Source organism: Budorcas taxicolor, chromosome 6 (genome assembly GCF_023091745.1).
Source record: "Budorcas taxicolor isolate Tak-1 chromosome 6, Takin1.1, whole genome shotgun sequence".
NCBI classification, from domain to species: domain Eukaryota; kingdom Metazoa; phylum Chordata; class Mammalia; order Artiodactyla; family Bovidae; genus Budorcas; species Budorcas taxicolor.
In genome coordinates, this window is record NC_068915.1 from 58,876,839 (window position 1) to 58,895,532 (window position 18,694).

Consider the following 18,694-nt stretch of genomic DNA (forward strand, 5'->3'; position numbering starts at 1 on the left):
AAATATCACAAAAATCACAAATACCATTTCATTTGTGAATAGAAAAATTATCTCTGAAAGATAAAAACATTTGGATTTTCTTTTAGATGTAATTTGCATCCAGTAAAATGCCAAAATCTTAAATATACAATTCAGTTAGTTTTTTCAGATATGTACACCTGTGTAACCCCCACCTGGCTCAAGCTCCCCAGAAGGCCCACTCATGCTGCCTCCCAATCCATGCTCCCCAACAAGAGAGAAAAGAAACATTAGTCAATCAGTTGTGTCCAACTCTTTGTGACCCCATGGAGCCCGCCAGGCTCCTCTGTCCACGGGATTCTCCAGGCAAGAACACTGGAGTGGGTTGCCATTCCCTTCTCCATGGGATCTTCCAGACCCAGGGATCAAACCCGAGTCTCCCACATTGCAGGCAGATTCTTTACCATCTGAGCCACCAGGGACGTCCTTGCCTCCCAACAAGGGTAACCACAGTTCAGACTTCCGTTGTTATAGTTTTACATGTTTATGAATTTCATGTAAATAAAATCATACACACAATCTTTTTTTTTTGGCTGCTCTGTGTCTTCAGACTGCGTGGGCCTTTTGCTAGTTGTCGTGAGTGGGAGCTGCTCAGTAGTTGTGGCGCGCGGGCTTCCAATTGCAGTGGCTTCCTTTGTTGCACAGCACGGTCTCTAGGGCAGGCAGGCTTCAGCGGTTGCGGCTCCTGGGCTCTAGAAGAGCACGGGCTCAATAGTTGTGGCGCACGGGCTTAGTTGCTCCACTGCAGATGGGCTCTTTCCAGACTGGAGATCAAACCCATGTCTCCTGCACTGGCAGGCAGATTCTGTACTACAGAGCCCATATGTTTCCTTTCGTATCCAGTTTCTTTCAGTCAATAGTAAGTCTGCAAAGGCAGCTGTGTTATCATGTGTCAGTAGTTCATTCCTACTCATTGCTGTGTAGTGTTCCACCATGTGACTATCACAGTTTCTTTACCCACTGTTCTATTAATGGACATTTAGGTTGTCTCAGTTTGGACATATTATGAATTAAGTTGCCATAATGCTGTTCATATCCTTGTGTGGATATAAGCACTCAGTTTTATTGGGTATGTATCCAGGAGTAGAATTATTAGCTTACAGAATACATATATATATCTTCAGCAATAGTTGTGTAGTTCAGTCGCCCTGTTGTGGCTGACTCTTTGTGACCCCGTGGACTGTAGCACGCGAGGCTTCCCTGTCCTTTACTATCTCCTGGAGTTTGCTCAAACTTATGTCCATTGAGTCAGTGATGCCATCCAACCATCTCATCCTCTGTTTCCCCCTTCTCCTGCCCTCAGTCCTTTCCAGAATCAGGGTCTTCTCTAGTAAGACAGCTCTTCACATCAGGTGGCCAGAGTATTGGAGCGTCAGCATCAGTCCTTCCAATGAATACTCAGGGCTGGTTTTCTTTAGGATGGACTGGTTGGATCTCCTTGCTATCCAAGGGACTTAACAAGAGTCTTTTCTAATACCACAGTTCAAATTCTTTGGCACTCATCCTTTATAGTCCCACTCTCACAGCTGTACATGACTAATGGAAAAACCAGAGCTTTGACTATACAGACCTTTGTCGCCAAAGTGATAGCTCTGCTTTTTAATACACTGTCTAGGTTTGTCATAGCCTTTCTTCCAAGGAGCAAGTGTCTTTTAATTTCATGGTGGCAGTCAGCAATAGTAGGTACTGCCAAACACTTTTTTCATACTAGGTGTACCAGTTTCACTCTACCAACGATGTAAAAGAATGTAGTTGCTCTTCATCTTCACCAGCACTGATCTGTTTCGTTGCTACTATGCTGATAGATAGGTAGAGGTATCTCATGATGGTCTTAATTTCACTTTTCTAAAGAATAACCATATCGAGCATTTTTTTCAAGTTTGTTGACTATTTGAATGTCCTATCTTAAAAAGTTCTATTCAGATCTTTTTTTCTAATTGTTAATGGTATCATCTCATTCTTACTGGTTTGTACAGTTGTATTATATATTCTGGATACTTATATATTCTGGATAGTCTTTTCATCAGATAGAAGCATTGTTGTAACACGTATTGATATATTATCCCTCTTAAGGGCAGAATAATGTCTCATTGAATGCTGTATACCTCGTCTTTATTCACCAGTGGTTACACGCTGGGTTGCTTCCTCTTGGGGTCTATTATGAACAATGCTGCTGTGACCATTTGTGTACAAGGTTTTATGTGGACACATGTTTTCATTTCTCTTGGGAGTATACCTAATAGTAGAATTGCTAGGCCATACGTTAAGTCTACATTTAACATTTTGAGGAACTGCCAACTATTTCCCAAAGCAGCTACGCCATTTTACATCCCAGCACCAATGTATTAAAGTTCCAGTTTCTCCAACAATAATCTCTTGATATTTTCAAACAGGTAGCTAGAGTTCAAATTTCCCCAATGTTGCATGAGTGCCTTTCAGTTGGTTATTTCACATCATATCCAAACGAGGTCTTTGCATTGCAGTTAGTTTACATGGGCCTTAAATCTCTTCTATCAAAAGATTGTTCTTCCCCCGTCTCCCTTTCTCCCTCCTTCTGGCTCCTTTTCTCTTTTCTTCCTCCTCTTCTTCCTTCCCCCTTCTTTCTTCTCCCTTCTGCTTTTTTCCCCCTCCCCTCTCTCTTTACCCCCTTGTCACTTGTTTGTTAAGAAAATGGGTTATTTGTGCTGAGGAATTCCTGACATTTAGATTTAGCTGATTGCATCCTTGTGGTGTAATTTGTTTCTCTACCTCCTGCACCTCCAACTAACTAGGTATTTAATCTAGGTATTTCATTAGATATAGATTTGATTTTTTTTTTTGAAACACTGCTTCATAGATGATGCCATGGACTTCTTTAAAAAAAAATTATTTATGTATTTGGGTGCACCAGGTCTTAGTTGCAGCACACAGGATCTTTTTTAGTTGTGGCACACAAACTCTTTGTTGTGGCGTGTGGGATCTAGTTCTCTGACCAGGAATCCAGCCTGGGCCCCCTGTATTGAGAGCCTGGAGTTAAGACTCCAGGGAAGTCCCAATGCCATGTACTTGTTATATCATCACATTAGCAGGCCCAAGTCGTAGTTCAGGCTGCCGTAACAAAATACCATAGACCAAGCGGCTTAAACAACAGACATTTATCTCTCACTCAGTCCTAGAGGCTGAGAACCCTAAGATCAAGGGACCTGCTTATTTGATTCCTGCTGAGGGCTCTCTTCCTGACTTGCAGACTCTAAAAAGAATCTTAGATATCCCTGGAAATGATCCAACCTAATCTCCATTTACTGACAAGGAAACCAAGGTCCCAGAAGATGATAAAACCAACCTAAAGACAGAGGGATAGAGCTAAGACCAAAACCCAAGTCTCCTTCTCAACCAGACTGCCTGATCACAGTCCTAGGTCGGTGCTCTGTGCTACAGCCCAACTGGCCACTTTCCCCCGCGTAGTTGAGGGCTCCCATCCCTTTGTTCCTGTGCTCTTGCTGTTACCCACACCTGGGACACCCTCCTCCCTGCAACCTTGCCTCCTACCCAACAGGCAGGACGCACTTCACATGCCTCCTGAACTGTCCTCTGGATGTAAATTAAGCCTCCTTGGAATCCTGTGAATACTTTGAACCCCACTGCTACAGTTAACCCCCTTCAAATTAATAGTCCCTCTAAGCCAAAGGCCCGTCTCTTTGTGGTGTTTAACACATTGTGGACACTCAATGAATATTCACTGGAATGAACACATATTGGCCCCAGTTCTGAAAGTACTGTGTAGGTGATGTTAGTTTCCTTCCCATCCCTCTTCTCCTTTCCACCTTGAGAACCCTCCCTTGAAAAAAGAATCACCTTTACTCATGACGTGCATTTTCCCACAACCTGTGTGTTTGTATCTGCTGATTCTCAACCAGAAGGCACAGCCCTTAATCCTTTGAGAACATCTTTAAAATGTTCATAGTTCGCCCACCCACACCCTCGACCCCTCAGGGTTCTGAAATACCTTCTTGGTGTTTGTGTTGGTGGAGGGGGGCTGTCATGGACCCCAGGTTAGGAGTCATTACCAGCGTGGACCCACAATACAGATGGGAAAGATGGGACTGTACGGCATCCGTTAGCTTTGTTGGGGGTGTGCTTCCCTCTTTGCAGTCAGGTTTCGCCTTCACCAATCATAGCCTTCTCAGAAGGGTCGCCACTGATCTCTTTCTTGCTAAATACAGACGTCTCTTCTCAGCCTGCACCCTACTCCGTGCTATGGTAGCATTTTATACTCTTACACCGTATCTTTCTTGAACTTTTCTACTCCCTTGGCACACTGCTTCGCTTGGCTCTCCAGTTACCCCTCAGGTGGGCCTTCTCAGCCTTCTTCTCTGGCTCCCCCGCCCTTCAGTGGGAGCATCCGCAGCACTATGGTGCCATGCTTCTTTTAATTTTGATTCTGAGCGGCTACATCTCTTCTCTCCTCACTTATAGTAGTGTTTCGGATGTGCTCAGCTCTCTGAAATTCAAGCTTAACTAGGCATCACATTTTTTTGTTGCTGTTTGCTCTCTCTGGCAACACTATCTGGCACTTGCTTACTTGTGTATGAACATATTTAATCCTTACAACAATTCTGTGAGTTAGGTATTATATATATATATCTCCTCTGAGGTCCTAAGAGTGACCTGCTCTGGATCTCACAGGTGACCTTTTGACCTCAGGCAGACTGACTCCAAAGCCCTTTGCTTTAACCATTTCTTTGTACAGGTTTATTCACCCAAAGCCATGCCCGAAAGCCTTGAAGTTGATGAGCTCTACCTTTCCATCCTTCCTTACAGCCGTGGGCAGAGCAGAGGCAGCAGATTGGTCAAAGCTTAGCTTTCTTGCAGTGAGGACCACGGGCAGTGGAGTGTGTGGAAATTCAGCAGCCCTAGAGCCTGTGCCCCCACCCCCCACCACAGGTTCACGAAGGCTCACCAAGACCCCTTCTGTGCTCACAGTTTCCCTCTGCTACACAGAGAGCTTCTGAGCGTCTTGCGCTTTGCCGGAGCTGTGGTGAGCTAGGCCTCTTGTTGCTCTGTCCCTAATGAGTTTCCTTCCTTTTCCCGTCGCTTTTCTCACCACATCACTGCTGTGACAGGAGGGCAGGACTCCTTCCTGCTCCTTGGTTGAGCTCCAGTCGGGCTCTTGGCTCACCTCTTTTTTTTTATAGACGCAAGACTCTTACGCCTCCAGATCTTGTCAATAATTATTCCTACTAACTAAAACTAATATATTTCCATTCTCCAATTTGGTAAATGATTTTCTTGACCATCACTGCCCAACCTAGCAGTGATTTAACTCTGAGCTTCATGGAGCAGACTCTGAAATCTGGATCTCCAGGCCAGGTCCTCTCCAGAACTCCACCCCACACTTCCAGCTGCCCGCCCACTTCTGGGATCCCTTGGCCATACTTTCATTTCTACTGTAGATTACGAGTAACCACGAGCGAGCATGTGTCTTCAGGGAGCTGCTGGAGGTGAGCGTTTAGGGGTGCATTGTTGTGAATGGCCCAGTTCCTGTGCTCAAGATGGCATCCTTTCCGTGTCATAATCACTCATCCTAAGAAAGTGTTTATTGAAACATCCAAGGAGTACATTCTGTGTGTAAAAATAATACTACAGTATTTTGATACAGCAACTTAAAAAAGCTAGAGCTTCTAAGGATGGATTTTTATTCATGGAGACTTTACAAATGAATGACAGGCTTCCCAGGTGGTGCTAGTGGTAAAGAACCTGCCTGTTAATGTAGGTAGACATGAGACGCGGGTTCAATCCCTGGGTTGGGAAGATCCCTGGAAGGAGGGCACGGCAGCCCACTCCAGTATTCTTGCCTGGAGAATCCCTTGGACAGAGAAGCCTGGCAGGCTGCAGTCCGTGGGGTCGCAAAGAATTGGACACGACTGAAGCAACTTAGCATGCACCCACCAATGAATGACAACAGAGACCCTGAGCTTACATCATGGTTCAGGCACTTGACTATAGGTGTTTTTTACACTTTTAAAATTCTGCCTCCTCAGCAGACGACTTTTTGTCCTTCCCCTCCATTCCCTTCCTAGGTTTAACATGCTGAACTTACTGTTTCTTTCTTTTCCTAAACAGGTTGGTCAGGCCAAAGATGAACTGCTGACCAGTCAACTGATAGACCATCTTATGGGAGAGAGTGATGGCATGCCCAAGGTACTAAAGTGTTTTCTCCACTGGGATTCTTAAGTATCCTAGTTGTGCTTTTACTTTTATCCGCCCTGTTTTGGAGCCTGGCAGACTACAGCCATGGGGTCGTAAAAGAGTCAGACACAGCTGAAGCTACTGAGCACACGTGCATCCACTGTTTTTATCTAATATCGCTTTTGCGTCATAGGTGTACGAACTTTTCTCTCTGTATGCAGCCTTAGATCATCTAGACAGATCCTGCGTTTTAGATATTGTGTGCATTCACTCTTGGAAATTGGCATCACTCCCTGTGATGCCACACCCTCCTGGGTAACAGTTCTCACCACCCACCATTTTTCTCAAACATGGTAGAGTTTTATTTATTCTTAGAACTTTGAAAAATGACTATTAAAATCATGAGTTAGCACTAATCCTCCAAAATCAGTGTACTTGGTTCATATTTCAAAAATTATGGGAATTAATAAAAATCCTATTTACTATAAAAATAACTCACCAAAAATAAAGTGGATATCATTAAGAATATGTTTTCAAAATAGGTGACTTTCTTGGATTTTGTGCAGAAGTTGGTCTTCTCTCAGTCCTGACTCAGACAAACTCAGACAGACTCCTTCAAGAATGCCGCCCCAGAGCCTTTTTTTTCCCTTTTGCTTTGGTGTTTAAGGGAATCAGTCTGTTTGTGAGGAACTTGAGTACAGTTGACCCCTGAACAATATGGGTATGGACTGCGTATCCACTTACATAGATTATTTTCAACAGTTAATACTGTGGTACTACATAATCCCAAGTCGGTTAAGTCCCGGATACGGAGGAACTACAGATACAGAAGGCTGACTATAAGCTACACGCTGATTTTTCAGCTCTGTGGATGTCAGCACCCTAACCCCATCATTGTTCAAGGGTCAACTGTAACTGATTTGGATACAAGGTGCTGAAAGTTGTACCTGGAGAGGATTGGCCATCCTGATCCCCGAGTCCATTTCCTATGTTTTATAGATATAAAGACACTGAGACCCAGGGAGGCCCAGGGAACCTGCCGAAGGGCACAGGTTAAACTTGCCGAACCCCCTCACCTTATATCCACTTCTTCTAATAATCAGAAAACCAGTATCAAGTATGTGAAATTGTTTAGAGTTAAAATAGGAGTGGAAAATGGGCTCAAAAAATGTTTATAGGTGTAAAAATTTTTGAAATTTTGTGACGTTGGTACATTGTCTCAGCATACCTTTCCATCTGAAGCACACGAGAGAACTCTATGGACTAGGGTTAGGAGCACAGACTGTGACGCTGGTTCAGATCCTAGCTTGGAAGAGGTGCTTTGTTTTAGTACATAATCACACCTTCCTCCCAGGGAGGGTGTGAGGATTTAATAGAGCTGTTATTTCTCAAGTACTTAGAATACTGCCTGGCACATATTAAACTCTGAATAAATACATAATAAATAATTATTTGTTGACTCCTTAAAAACAAAAAGAAAAGGTTGTTTTTAAAAAATGGCCTCTTAACACAAGCTAAATTATTTGGGGGTTGTTTTTTTTTTTGGCCACACTGTGCGGCATGCAGAATCTCAGTTCCCAACCAGGGATGGAACCCATGCGCCGCCCCCGCCCACAGTGGAAGTATGGAGTCTTAACTACTGGACCGCCAGGAAAGCCCCTCTTTATTGGGTTTTTAAAAAACAATTTTAACACTCGGCCACTGGAAAGTGAAGGGCTTCCCTGGTAGCTCAGTAAAGAATCTGCCTGCAGAGCAGGAGACCCAGGTTCGATCCCTGGGTCAGGAAAATCCCCTGGAGAAGAGAATGGCAATCCACTCCCGTATTCTTGCCTGGAAAATCCCATGGACAAAGGAGTCTGGTGGGCTGCAGTCCATGGGGTCGCAAAGAGTCGGGCCCAACTGAGTGACTGAAAGTTTTACTTAACTAGAAAGTGAATGTGATCCTAAATGAAAATGCAAAATTTTAGGTATTTTCCCTCATAGCTAATGCAGAATGTGATGTTTCTCTAATGGCTTGTATGTCAGGATGCCAAGTACCTGTTCCGCTTGTACATGGCCCTGAAGCAGTATCGGGAAGCCGCCCGGACCGCCGTCATCATCGCCAGGGAAGAGCAGTCTGCAGGTGGGTCCCCCAAAGCCATGGTTTACTCCCCAGACAAGTAGTAGAAGCATGCTCCAGAAAACATGGAATTAAGTAAATCATTCTTTATTAATAACTTAATAAGACGATTTGACAAAATCCACCTGTTAAATGGTGGTCCACAGAAAGTCCTCAGATTTCATCCTTTGCAGTAATGTCGTTTACCACCTCTTTTCAAGGAAACTATCGGAATGCACATGATGTTCTCTTCAGCATGTATGCAGAACTTAAATCTCAGAAGATCAAGATTCCCTCTGAGATGGCCACCAACCTCATGATTCTGCACAGTTACATACTAGTGAGGGTGAGGCCTTTGGGTGATGTGGAACATAAGCTGGGCACCCCTCCACTGGGTTGGAGCCATCTCCCAGATCTCTATATTGTTAACTGAAGACGCAAGATACAGGATAACTATATAATATGCTGCCTTTTGTGTACAAAAAGGCAGAAAAAAATAAATACATATATTCGTCCCAAGTAAAATTAGAAATACTTTTTTTTTTTTAATTAGGAAAAATAGTTTCCTAAAGGGATCGAGGCAGAGGCGCAGCATAGTGCTAAACTCAGTCAAGGGAGAAGAGGGAGAACAGGTCCCTCCATACAGAATATCTTTTTATATTGTCTTGCTTTTGAAGTAGATAAATGTGTTACTTGGTCCAAAAAAAGATTTACTAAAAACATTTTTGTTTAACCAGTTTCCTAGTTTATTAATTGTAGGGTAATGAATTTTACACAATTCCACTGTGCTTTAATACTATTTCGTTTTCATCTGAATATAAAATAATACCGAGAAAATTTAGAGAATATAGAAAATATAATGAAAAATAATTTTCCCCCTTTAAATCCATCATCAGATATAAGCTGTTAACACTGTTGTACACTATATCCTCCATGCTTCTAAAATACATGTGTGCACCATTTGGGGGGCGCCTCCCAAGTGGCTCAGTGGTAAAGAACCCACCTGCCAATGCAGGAGACATGGTTTCGCTCCTACGGTCAGGAACGTACCCTGGAGAAGGAAGTGGCAACCCACTCCAGTATTCTTGCCTGGAAAATCCCATGGACAGAGGAGCCTGGCAGGCTATGGTCCATAGGGTCACAAAAGAGTTGGACATAACTAAACAGCAGCCTTTTTTTTTTTTATTAAGAATATATTTATGTCCAATTGTCTGTTTTTAATTAGTGATTTTTAGTAAAAACAGAATATGCAAATCTGAAATACTTCTATGTACAGTTTATATAACGTATGTGTATGTATATATACATTTTATATGCACACATATCTTTGTAAAAATACAGGTAGGCTCCAACTTACGTACTTGTCCAAATTTTGATTTATGTCAAAGTATGTCTTCCCATTTTAATGCTAAGTTGGTTTGCAGGCCAGTCCACAAGAGTGTATTCAGTTTGGAAGCTTCCTATGTTACAGCAGTCATGTTATGAATGACTTAGATACTAATTATGACCTATAACAGCACTGCCTAATAGAACTTCTGCAGTGATAGATGTGTCCTATATCCACTAGCCTGGCTGTGGAGCACCTGAATTACACGTAATGCAGCTGATAAACTAAATTTTGAATTGTTATAATCTTAGTTTGTACTGTAGCTGCATGCGACTAGTGGCTGCCAGTTTAGGTCCCACACGTCTTCTGTGCTGTGCTTCAGTCACGTCCAACTCTTTGCAACCCCATGGACCATAGCCCACCAGGCTCCTCTGCCATAGAATTCTCCAGGCAAGAATACTGAGGTGCGTTGCCATTCTCTTCTCCAGGGGATCTTCCCAACCCAGGGATCGAACCCCAGTCTCCAGCATTATAGGTGGATTCTTTACCTGGTGTCTGAGCCACCAGGGAAACCCCCACAGGTCTACAGTCCTATTGTAAGGGAAATCTGAGAATTCCAACGTGCAGCCACCAGGAGTACTTTTCCTCTTGAGCCACAGGAGGGCTCTTGTACAGAAATGACTAGAAATGGGGAAGGAGGGCTTTCTAAGCTTAGACATGAGTGGCAGCACCAATGTGCTGAGGCACAGAATCCAGCAAAATGGAGCCTTTGGGCATGGAGGGGAGGACAGAAACAAGTTGGTGGAAGATGGGAACAAAAATTACGGGTTCCTGTTAGAAGCCCTCCAGGAAAGGGCTTTCTCCCACCAAAAGCCACAGGGATGGCTCTTGAGTCTTCTCTGGCTCTAAGAGTGGGCCCATCACTTCCCCTGGACCAGATGTCCTCCCCCGGCCTCCCCACCACTGAAGAGCACCCATGTAACTTTTCCCCTCCTCTATACTCCTTTATCCCAGCACCAGATATATTCAAGATTTTTAACTGCATCTGGCATTCAAAAGGGAAACTATTAGACCTTATCAAGTAAGCACTGATATAAAAGTGTCACAGGCCTCTTTGACACAAAGGGTTGGAGAAAGCCATCCATGTTTCAGGGGAAATGGGAGACTTGGCGTTGGTGGCTGCTTCCTCCCAGAGCTGGGACAGGAACTCCGGCTGAAGGACAGCCTGGGACCTCTGCACATGGATGGCTGATCTGGGCAGTCTGAGGCCCAGGGAGTCAGTGGAAGGCGGCTTCAGGTTCAGTTAATATTTATTAATTATGTTGCAATGTTCAGTTAATTACACCATCATCCATCTGCTCAGACCTGATGGATGTTACAGCTGGGAGTTACTCTGTACTCACCCTTCGCCTTCTCACCAAATAGCACCACTTCCGACTCCCCGTCTGTCTGCTTCTTTCCATCCCCACTCCCCACCCTCTCAGGGCCGCCTCCTCTCACCTGGACAACAGCAGCAACATGGTGGTCTGGCCCTGCCAACTCCCCAGCCTCGTGTCATCCTAAGAGGACCACCTCCTTGCATCACACACCCGACTCATGCTTACCTAACCTCAGGCTCTCCAGCCATCGTTGCCCCTTTGCCTCTCACAGGTCGCACCCTCTTCTCGAAACAGCCCATCCCCTCTCCTCCTGCCTCACTAACTCAGACTTCAGGTCTCACAGCAAGTTGGTAAAGTTGTTATTGTTACTCAAGCTCCCCAGCAAAGGCCAGTAAAAGATGTTGAGTGATCTAGAGCAAAGTAAAAAGCAGAGCGTAGAGCAGGGTGAGGCTGGCAAGGCCGTGAGGCCAGGCAGCAGCTGCCGGAAGAAATAAGGAGAAGCCTCAAGTGAGGGACATGAGAGTAAGACTGCAAGAATCTCCTGACCGCCCTGTTCAGGATCACAAGGGAGCTGTTTATTTGGGAGAATAAAAGGTGAATTAGTGGGTTTTTAAAAAAATTTTTAATTGGAGTATACTGAGTTAGTGTTGAAAGTCTCTAAGAGTCTAATGTGTCACTTATTTCAGATCCACGTGAAAAATGGAGATCATATGAAGGGAGCACGTTTGCTCATCCGGGTGGCCAACAACATCAGCAAATTCCCATCACGTGAGTCCTGAGAGGAGCCAGTCGTCCCCATTTCTGCCTGAGTGTAGCATGGTTAAGATCTAGCCTCGCTAACTCTGCCAGCCTCTCTTCTCTACACGTAGTGAGTCATTTCATCCTCACAGCCACCCCATGAAGAGGTGTAACCGGCATTCCCAAGACCACCCCCAGGTTTGATCATTCACGAGGAGGACTCATATAACTCAGCACAGAGTAGTGCTAAGGTTCAGATTTATTATGAGGAAAGGATACAAAGCAAAACCAGGAAAGGGAAAAGGTGAGGGGCAGGGCCTGGGGGTCAGGTGCCAGCACCCAAGCGCCCCCTGTGCTGTCACACTGGACACACTCAGCGCCTCCAGGCGACACGTAGCGTGTCTACCAGGGTGTACGTGACTCAGTGCCCAGGGGTGAGCATGGGGGGCTGGCCACATAGGTACCCCCTGATGAGCTGGTACCCAGCCTTGGCTCCCAGAAAGCAGATAGATGCTCAGTATAAACGCCATTGTTTGTACAGAGGGCAGGCACAGGGAACCATTCATTCCCTGCTCTGGAAATGGTGGGAACTCTCCCAAAACCCAAGCTCCAGGTTCAAGCAGGTCTTTTTCAGGCTACCAGGCTCCAGTTTGCACACGTGTCCTATTTTCTCTATAGATAAGCAAACTTGGGTTAAAGAAGTGAGGTGGCACGTGCCCACGATCATACTGTCAGCTAATAAGTCTTACTCTGTGTTCTCAACCACTGTAGGTCCCTGCCTCTGAAAGAGGTCCCAGTATTCTAAGACATGTCGTCATAACATTTTTCAGTGATTAGATTTTGTCACATTCTATGACAGGGTCAATTTTTTCTATAAAGCATCAGATATCGAAGGCTTGGGGCTTTGTGGGCCAGTCTCTGCCATTTTGGCCTGAACCGTACGTAAATGAGCACAGCTGTGTTCCAACAGAACTTCATTCTTTTGCATACTAAAATCTGAACTTCCTATAACTTTCACGTCACTAATTATTATTCTTTTGATTTTTTTCCAACCATTTAAAAATGTAAAAGCCCATGGACCATACAAAAACAGAGGGCCAGATTTAGCTCACAGGTCACAATTCACCCCGTTCTTTAAATGAGTTCATTTTTGTTACATGAAAAAGACTAAATAACTGTATGTGGCTGGCAAAGGGTGTGCTAGACAGGCACTCTCCTGATTGCTGGTAGGAACAAACATTGTCTTTCCAGAAAGCAGTTTGACAATTTGCACTGAGTGCGTGCAAGTTTCTGTGTGTATTTTTTAAGTTATGCTATTTGACCCAATAAATCGACTTCTAGGTATCTGTCCTGAAGAAACAAGTGCACTCAGGTTAGTGCATAAAATTGTTAATCTCCCCACTCATTCATCAGCTGTCCTGTCAAATGCAGAACTTCTATCTTCGAGGCAGGAAAGGAAACATGCCAAAGGTTACCTCAAGGGAGTGTGGGGCCCCGTGTTAACAGCAAAACACAGTCTCACCAGAGGAAAGACGCCCAATTCCACCACTGTGCCCTTTCCTCCTCAAACAGTCCATCACAGGTTCTTTGCCAGTAAAGGCAGATTGAGAGAGGCGATCCTGGCATCATGCCAGTGCTCCTCCATTTGCTTTGCAGACATCGTACCCATCCTGACATCCACTGTGATCGAGTGTCACAGGGCCGGCCTGAAGAACTCGGCCTTCAGTTTCGCAGCCATGCTGATGAGGCCCGAGTACCGCAACAAGATAGACGCCAAATACAAAAAGAAGATCGAGGCGATGGTCAGGTGTGTGGGGACAACCATTCCTACTGTCTGATCACAAGTATATTTTTCAGAACACAGCTACTAATGTGTGGACTGAATAAGAACACAGATTGGGGATAACAATTAGGATTGTACTCAGCTATCAGGAGCAGGAAACCCAGCGACGACCTGAATAAGTCAGGATTTGTTTGACTCATACACAAGGTGTTGCAGTCCCAGGCTGGTACCTCTGTCCTGCTTATCACCAAGGACAAAAAAAGTTCCCGCCTCACAGCTGCACAGCTGTGGTTGTCTGACATCACGTACCCTGTTCAAGGCAGCAAGAAAAAAGTAGGGAAATCCAAAGACGAGAAGGTTTTTGCCTTGTTAGTTAGGAAAGACATTGCGTTTACCTCTTACTGGCTAGTCCTCTGCTGCGTGGCTCCTTCTAGCTGCGATGCATATTTCTGAGTAAAAACAAAGCTCTGCTGGCCAGGATGGCTGTTAGGTAGACAGCAAACACTGTCGGCCACGGAAGGACAAAGAGTGAATGCTTCTCAGTGTAAACAACTTGGTAATTACACAGCCTATTGCCAAGAGAGTTCATTTCCAAAGCCTGTGTAGCTCCAAAGGCACACAAGTCACAGCCCCGCTTCAGAAGGCAGCACAGCAATCTGACTCTCTACAGGGAAACTCAGGGAACGTAGCACTCATCGTTACAAAAGAAGGTAGTTGCAATCACGTGGTAATTCTGGGGCCGCAGTGGTGACATCTGGGGCGCCTGTTAGTCCCATTTTGGCCAGGGAACTCAGGTGTACTTGCCTGCTGACCCAGAATCCCCATGTCAGCCAAGCGCGACGGCTGCGCCCGTGACAGCAAAGGGAAGCCAAGTACCGCTGACTGCTAGCTGGGCTCACGGCAGCCAACTCTCACCTGGATGGGGCTACATGGACCGCTCCCGATAAGCCTAAGGCGCTTCAGGCCAAATCATCAGGACCGAGCATGCCTGCCAGCGTGGGAAATGAAGTGGGGAGAAAATGCTAGGGCACAGACCCCCAGGTTCATGCCACACCAGCCTGGGTGCCAGTTTGGGGAGGCACTGGATCTCGCCCCACACGAGTGCTCTATAGCTGTGAGGTCTGCTGTGGTAGCCACTGGCACATATAGCTATTTACATTGAAAAGTGAATAAAATTTAAAAGTTTCTCACACTACCCACATTCCAAGCGCTCAGAGCTCTGTGTGGCTCCTAGCTACCATATTGGTGAGCACACAATTCGAACATAGCCGCCAGCACGGAAAGTTGTGTTGTGCAGCCCTGGACAGCTGTTACCACTTCAGAACACAAAGCGAAGTAGCGGGCTCACTGCTCCAGTGATCTGGGAGACGGGATACAGCCAGACCCAGCCATGCTTTCTGCACATACTGTGCTGTGGCCTCTACCCACCCCCACCAGAGGCGGCCCATGGAATGCAACGGTCTGAGCCACACTCATTCCTCTTGCTCCTCCTCGGGCTGGCGCATGGGCCCATAGCCTCTAGCTTGTATCTCTAGTCTCAGGACCTGATTATGAAGAAACAGGTGCGTTCATGTGACTCTTCCTCACAGGAGACCGGATACATCCGAGACAGAAGAGGCCACAACCCCATGTCCCTTCTGCGAATTTCTCCTCCCAGAGTGTGAACTCCTCTGTCCTGGGTGTAAAAATAATATCCCATATTGCATTGCAACAGTAAGTTTCTTTATCATTTCCCTTTCTTTACATATATATAATCTATAGCCCGCTTGAATACTTGATGTATTAACACATTCTTTGCTTCCGAAATAATCTTACCTAATTTCCTGCAACATTTAGCATAAAATTGCATGATCAACAAAGCTGAAAGTTGTATTCAAGGCATATAATAACTTAAGTATGAGCCCCTGCAGAGCAGGAGAGCCCAGAGTTGGAGATCAGATGGTCCTGGGCTTAGATCCTCTTTCTGCCACATATTGGCTGTATAACTTGGTACGCTTTGCCTTTTACCTCACTAGATCCCTCCATCATAATCTCTCGTCTATTGAGATGAACTGCAGGTTGACCGGAGAATGAATATGAAGTCTTAATTCAATACCTGGCATGCTGTAGCACTTAAGTGGTGGTTTTTATTATAAACTTTAATATTAAGACCTATTATTCAGTTCAGTCACTCAGTCATGTCCAACTCTTTGTGACCGCATGAGCTGCAGCACGCCAGGCCTCCCTGTCCATCACCAACTCCTGGAGTCCACCTAAACCTATGTCCATTGAGTCAGTGATGCCATCCAACCATCTCATCCTCTGTAGTCCTCCTCTCCTGCCCTCAATCTTACCCAGCATCAGGGTCTTTTCAAATGAGTCAGCTCTTCGCATTAGGTGGCCAAAGTATTGGGAGTTTCAGCTTCAAAATCAGTCCTACCAATGAACACCCAGGACTGATCTCCTTTAGGATTGACTGGTTGGATCTCCTTGCAGTCCAAGGGACTCTCAAGAGTCTTCTCCAATACCACAGTTCAAAAGCATCAATTCTTGGGCACTCAGCTTTCTTTATAGTCCAGTTCTCACATCCATACATGACCACTGGAAAAACCGTAGCCCTGACTAGATGGACCTTTGTTGACAAAGTAATGTCTCTGCTTTTTAATATGCTGTCTAGGTTGGTCATAACTTTTCTTCCCAGGAGTAAGCGTCTTTTAATTTCATGGCTGCAGTCACCATCTGCAGTGATTTTGGAGCCCAGAAAAATAAAGCCAGCCACTGTTTCCACTGTTGTCCTCATCTATTTAAAACTAAGACCTATTATTAGAAAATATTAAAATGTTTGTTCATCACTAGACTAATATAAGCTTTATTTTAAATGAAAATAAATTTAGGTAATGTCACAATACTGAAGATTATTCTTTTATACACAAATTTGATAAAATCTGGCTTTAGTCCTTTTGATGTCATCTCTTCTTAATCAATTACCCACCTATCATTATTATTATATCATGATTTAGAGGTTTGGCTTTTAACTGTAACCATGTATTGTAATTGAGTAACAGGGGAAATTTGAACAAAGATGAGGTTTACTCTTCAATGTACTGTTTCCAGGGTCGACATATGTTGAAGGATGATTGGACGGTGTGTCCACATTGTGACTTCCCTGCTCTGTACTCAGAATTCAAGGTGTAAGTTGTATCATTTCACTTAGTCATACAGACTTATTATCAAAAAATAGACCTTTTATTCAGCCAGTTTCTACTGAGGTCTCTTTATTTGTTCATTTCCTAAAAATCTCTAAAGACTCAAATTGTCTTCTTGGGAGAATCTTCTATGACTTCTGAGAACATTTTCCTTAAAGGGACTACTGCATAAGACTGAATGTTCCTAATTCTTAAGTTGCGTGATGAACATGTACTAAGACATAGAAAGGAACAGTTGTTTTTCGTATCACAATAATGCAAAGGTAAAGGAATATTATATATTTAATCTACTCTGCCTTTCCCTCCCCAAACAGCATGTTAAGCACTGAAAGCACATGTCCTATGTGTTCAGAAAGATTAAACTTGGATCAACTGAAAAAAACCTCTGACTGTACCCAGTACCTGCGGACAGAAGTGGAGCAATGAGCGGCATGTGTGAGTAAGTACCAGGTCATCCACTCACCTTCTCAGGGCACGGGATCCACAGGGCAGACACAGCTTTACAGTGTGTTCTGCCGTTGGTTCCTTTTTGTGCATCATGGAACCTGTCAGATTTGAACAACAAACTAAAATACAGGTTGTACAGTCTCCATGGTGACAAAGGTTATTTGACCGAACAGCATCATGGATTCCAGCCGGAGTGTATTTTATCAAGTCACATGGGTTTCTTTTTAACCAGTTCATTAAAACTATAGCTAGCTGTTAAAATGGAGATTGTTTTAGTTTGTAACTCAGGAGAGTAATTGTAAAAATTTTTGTTTCCAGAGACCTGAAAAATTCCCATTTTTCCTTCCAAGTTTCATTTTTGTTGCATAGAAGCAGCACATAACCCTTCCACTCTCCACTGGGAAGAACCTATTCATGTGGCCACACACACTGCAGGGGAGGCGGGGAAATGCAGTCTCTAGCTAGGAAGCCAAAAGCCCCTGCCAAAAGCTCTTCTCGGTTTTCACAAAACCTGTTCTTGCATTCCTTTACTCCCTCAGTAAACTGCAGCTCCATCCAACCAGCTGATCAGGATGGAAACCTGGAAACCCTCAGTCACCCAGTCCATGGTCAGGTCCTTTCAGTCCACCTCCAGTGTAGCTGGCTCCCTTCCGCAGGTGGAGCTTTTGATTGCAAGTGAAAACACAAAGAGGCCTCAGCCTCTTCCTCTACTTACTGCAGCCCCATTGGCCTTTCGCTGTTCCTTGGACTCCAAACTGCTTTCTCTACAGCACCTGCAGTCTCTCATATTCCCGCCAGCACCATAAAGAGTTCTAGTTTCCCCTCATCCTCACCAACACTTGTTATTGTCTGCCTTCTTGATTACAGGCATCCTAGTAGGTGTGAAGTGGTATCTCACTGTGGTTTGATTTGCATTTCCCTAATGATACTAATGTTGAGCATCTTTTCATGGGCTTGTTGGCCACTTGTATATCTTCTTTAGAGAACTGTTCAAATCATTTGCCCATTTTTTAACTGGGTATTTCATCTTTTCATTGAGTTATAAGAATCCTTAATATATTCTAGGTATGTCCTTTATCAGATACGTGATTTGTAGATATCTTCTAGATAGTATCCTTTAATGTACTCAAGTTTTTATTTTGATGAAGTCCAATTTATCTGGTTTTTTTTTCCTTTGGTTGCTTGGTGTTATGTCTAAGAAGCCATTGCTTAATCCTGGATCACAAAGGTTTTACAGTTACATTTCCTTCTAAGAGTTTTATAGTTATTGCTCTTGTATTTATGTCTTCAGTCTATTTTTGTGTATGATGTGTGGTAGGGACCCCAATTCCTTCTTCTGCATGTGGATGACCAGATATGTCAGCACCATTTGTTGAAAAGGCTGTTCCTTTCCTGTTATTACCAGATGATTGTCTTATTATATAAGTTCTTTATTTGTTATGTCCTAGATGTCTTCATCAAATTTATTTTGCAGATATTTTCTCCCACTGTGGCTTCCCAATTCTTTTTCTTAATTTATGTATTATGAGTTGATTTACAATGTTGTATTAG

The 18,694-nt window shown here is 44.2% G+C and overlaps 1 protein-coding gene across 1 annotated transcript in view; it reads left to right on the forward strand.

Moving 5' to 3' along the window:
- The window catches only part of LOC128049504 (WD repeat-containing protein 19), a 169,530-nt gene that overhangs the window by 145,932 nt on the left and 4,904 nt on the right, over positions 1–18,694 (forward strand). Inside the window, exons 39-46 of the mRNA XM_052641755.1 lie at positions 6,121–6,198; positions 8,212–8,308; positions 8,506–8,630; positions 11,677–11,758; positions 13,385–13,535; positions 15,101–15,224; positions 16,605–16,681; positions 17,011–17,135. Coding sequence (XP_052497715.1) covers positions 6,121–6,198; positions 8,212–8,308; positions 8,506–8,630; positions 11,677–11,758; positions 13,385–13,535; positions 15,101–15,224; positions 16,605–16,681; positions 17,011–17,122 — 846 coding nt within the window. The 3' untranslated portion in view covers positions 17,123–17,135. The remainder of the gene's footprint in view (positions 1–6,120; positions 6,199–8,211; positions 8,309–8,505; positions 8,631–11,676; positions 11,759–13,384; positions 13,536–15,100; positions 15,225–16,604; positions 16,682–17,010; positions 17,136–18,694) is intronic.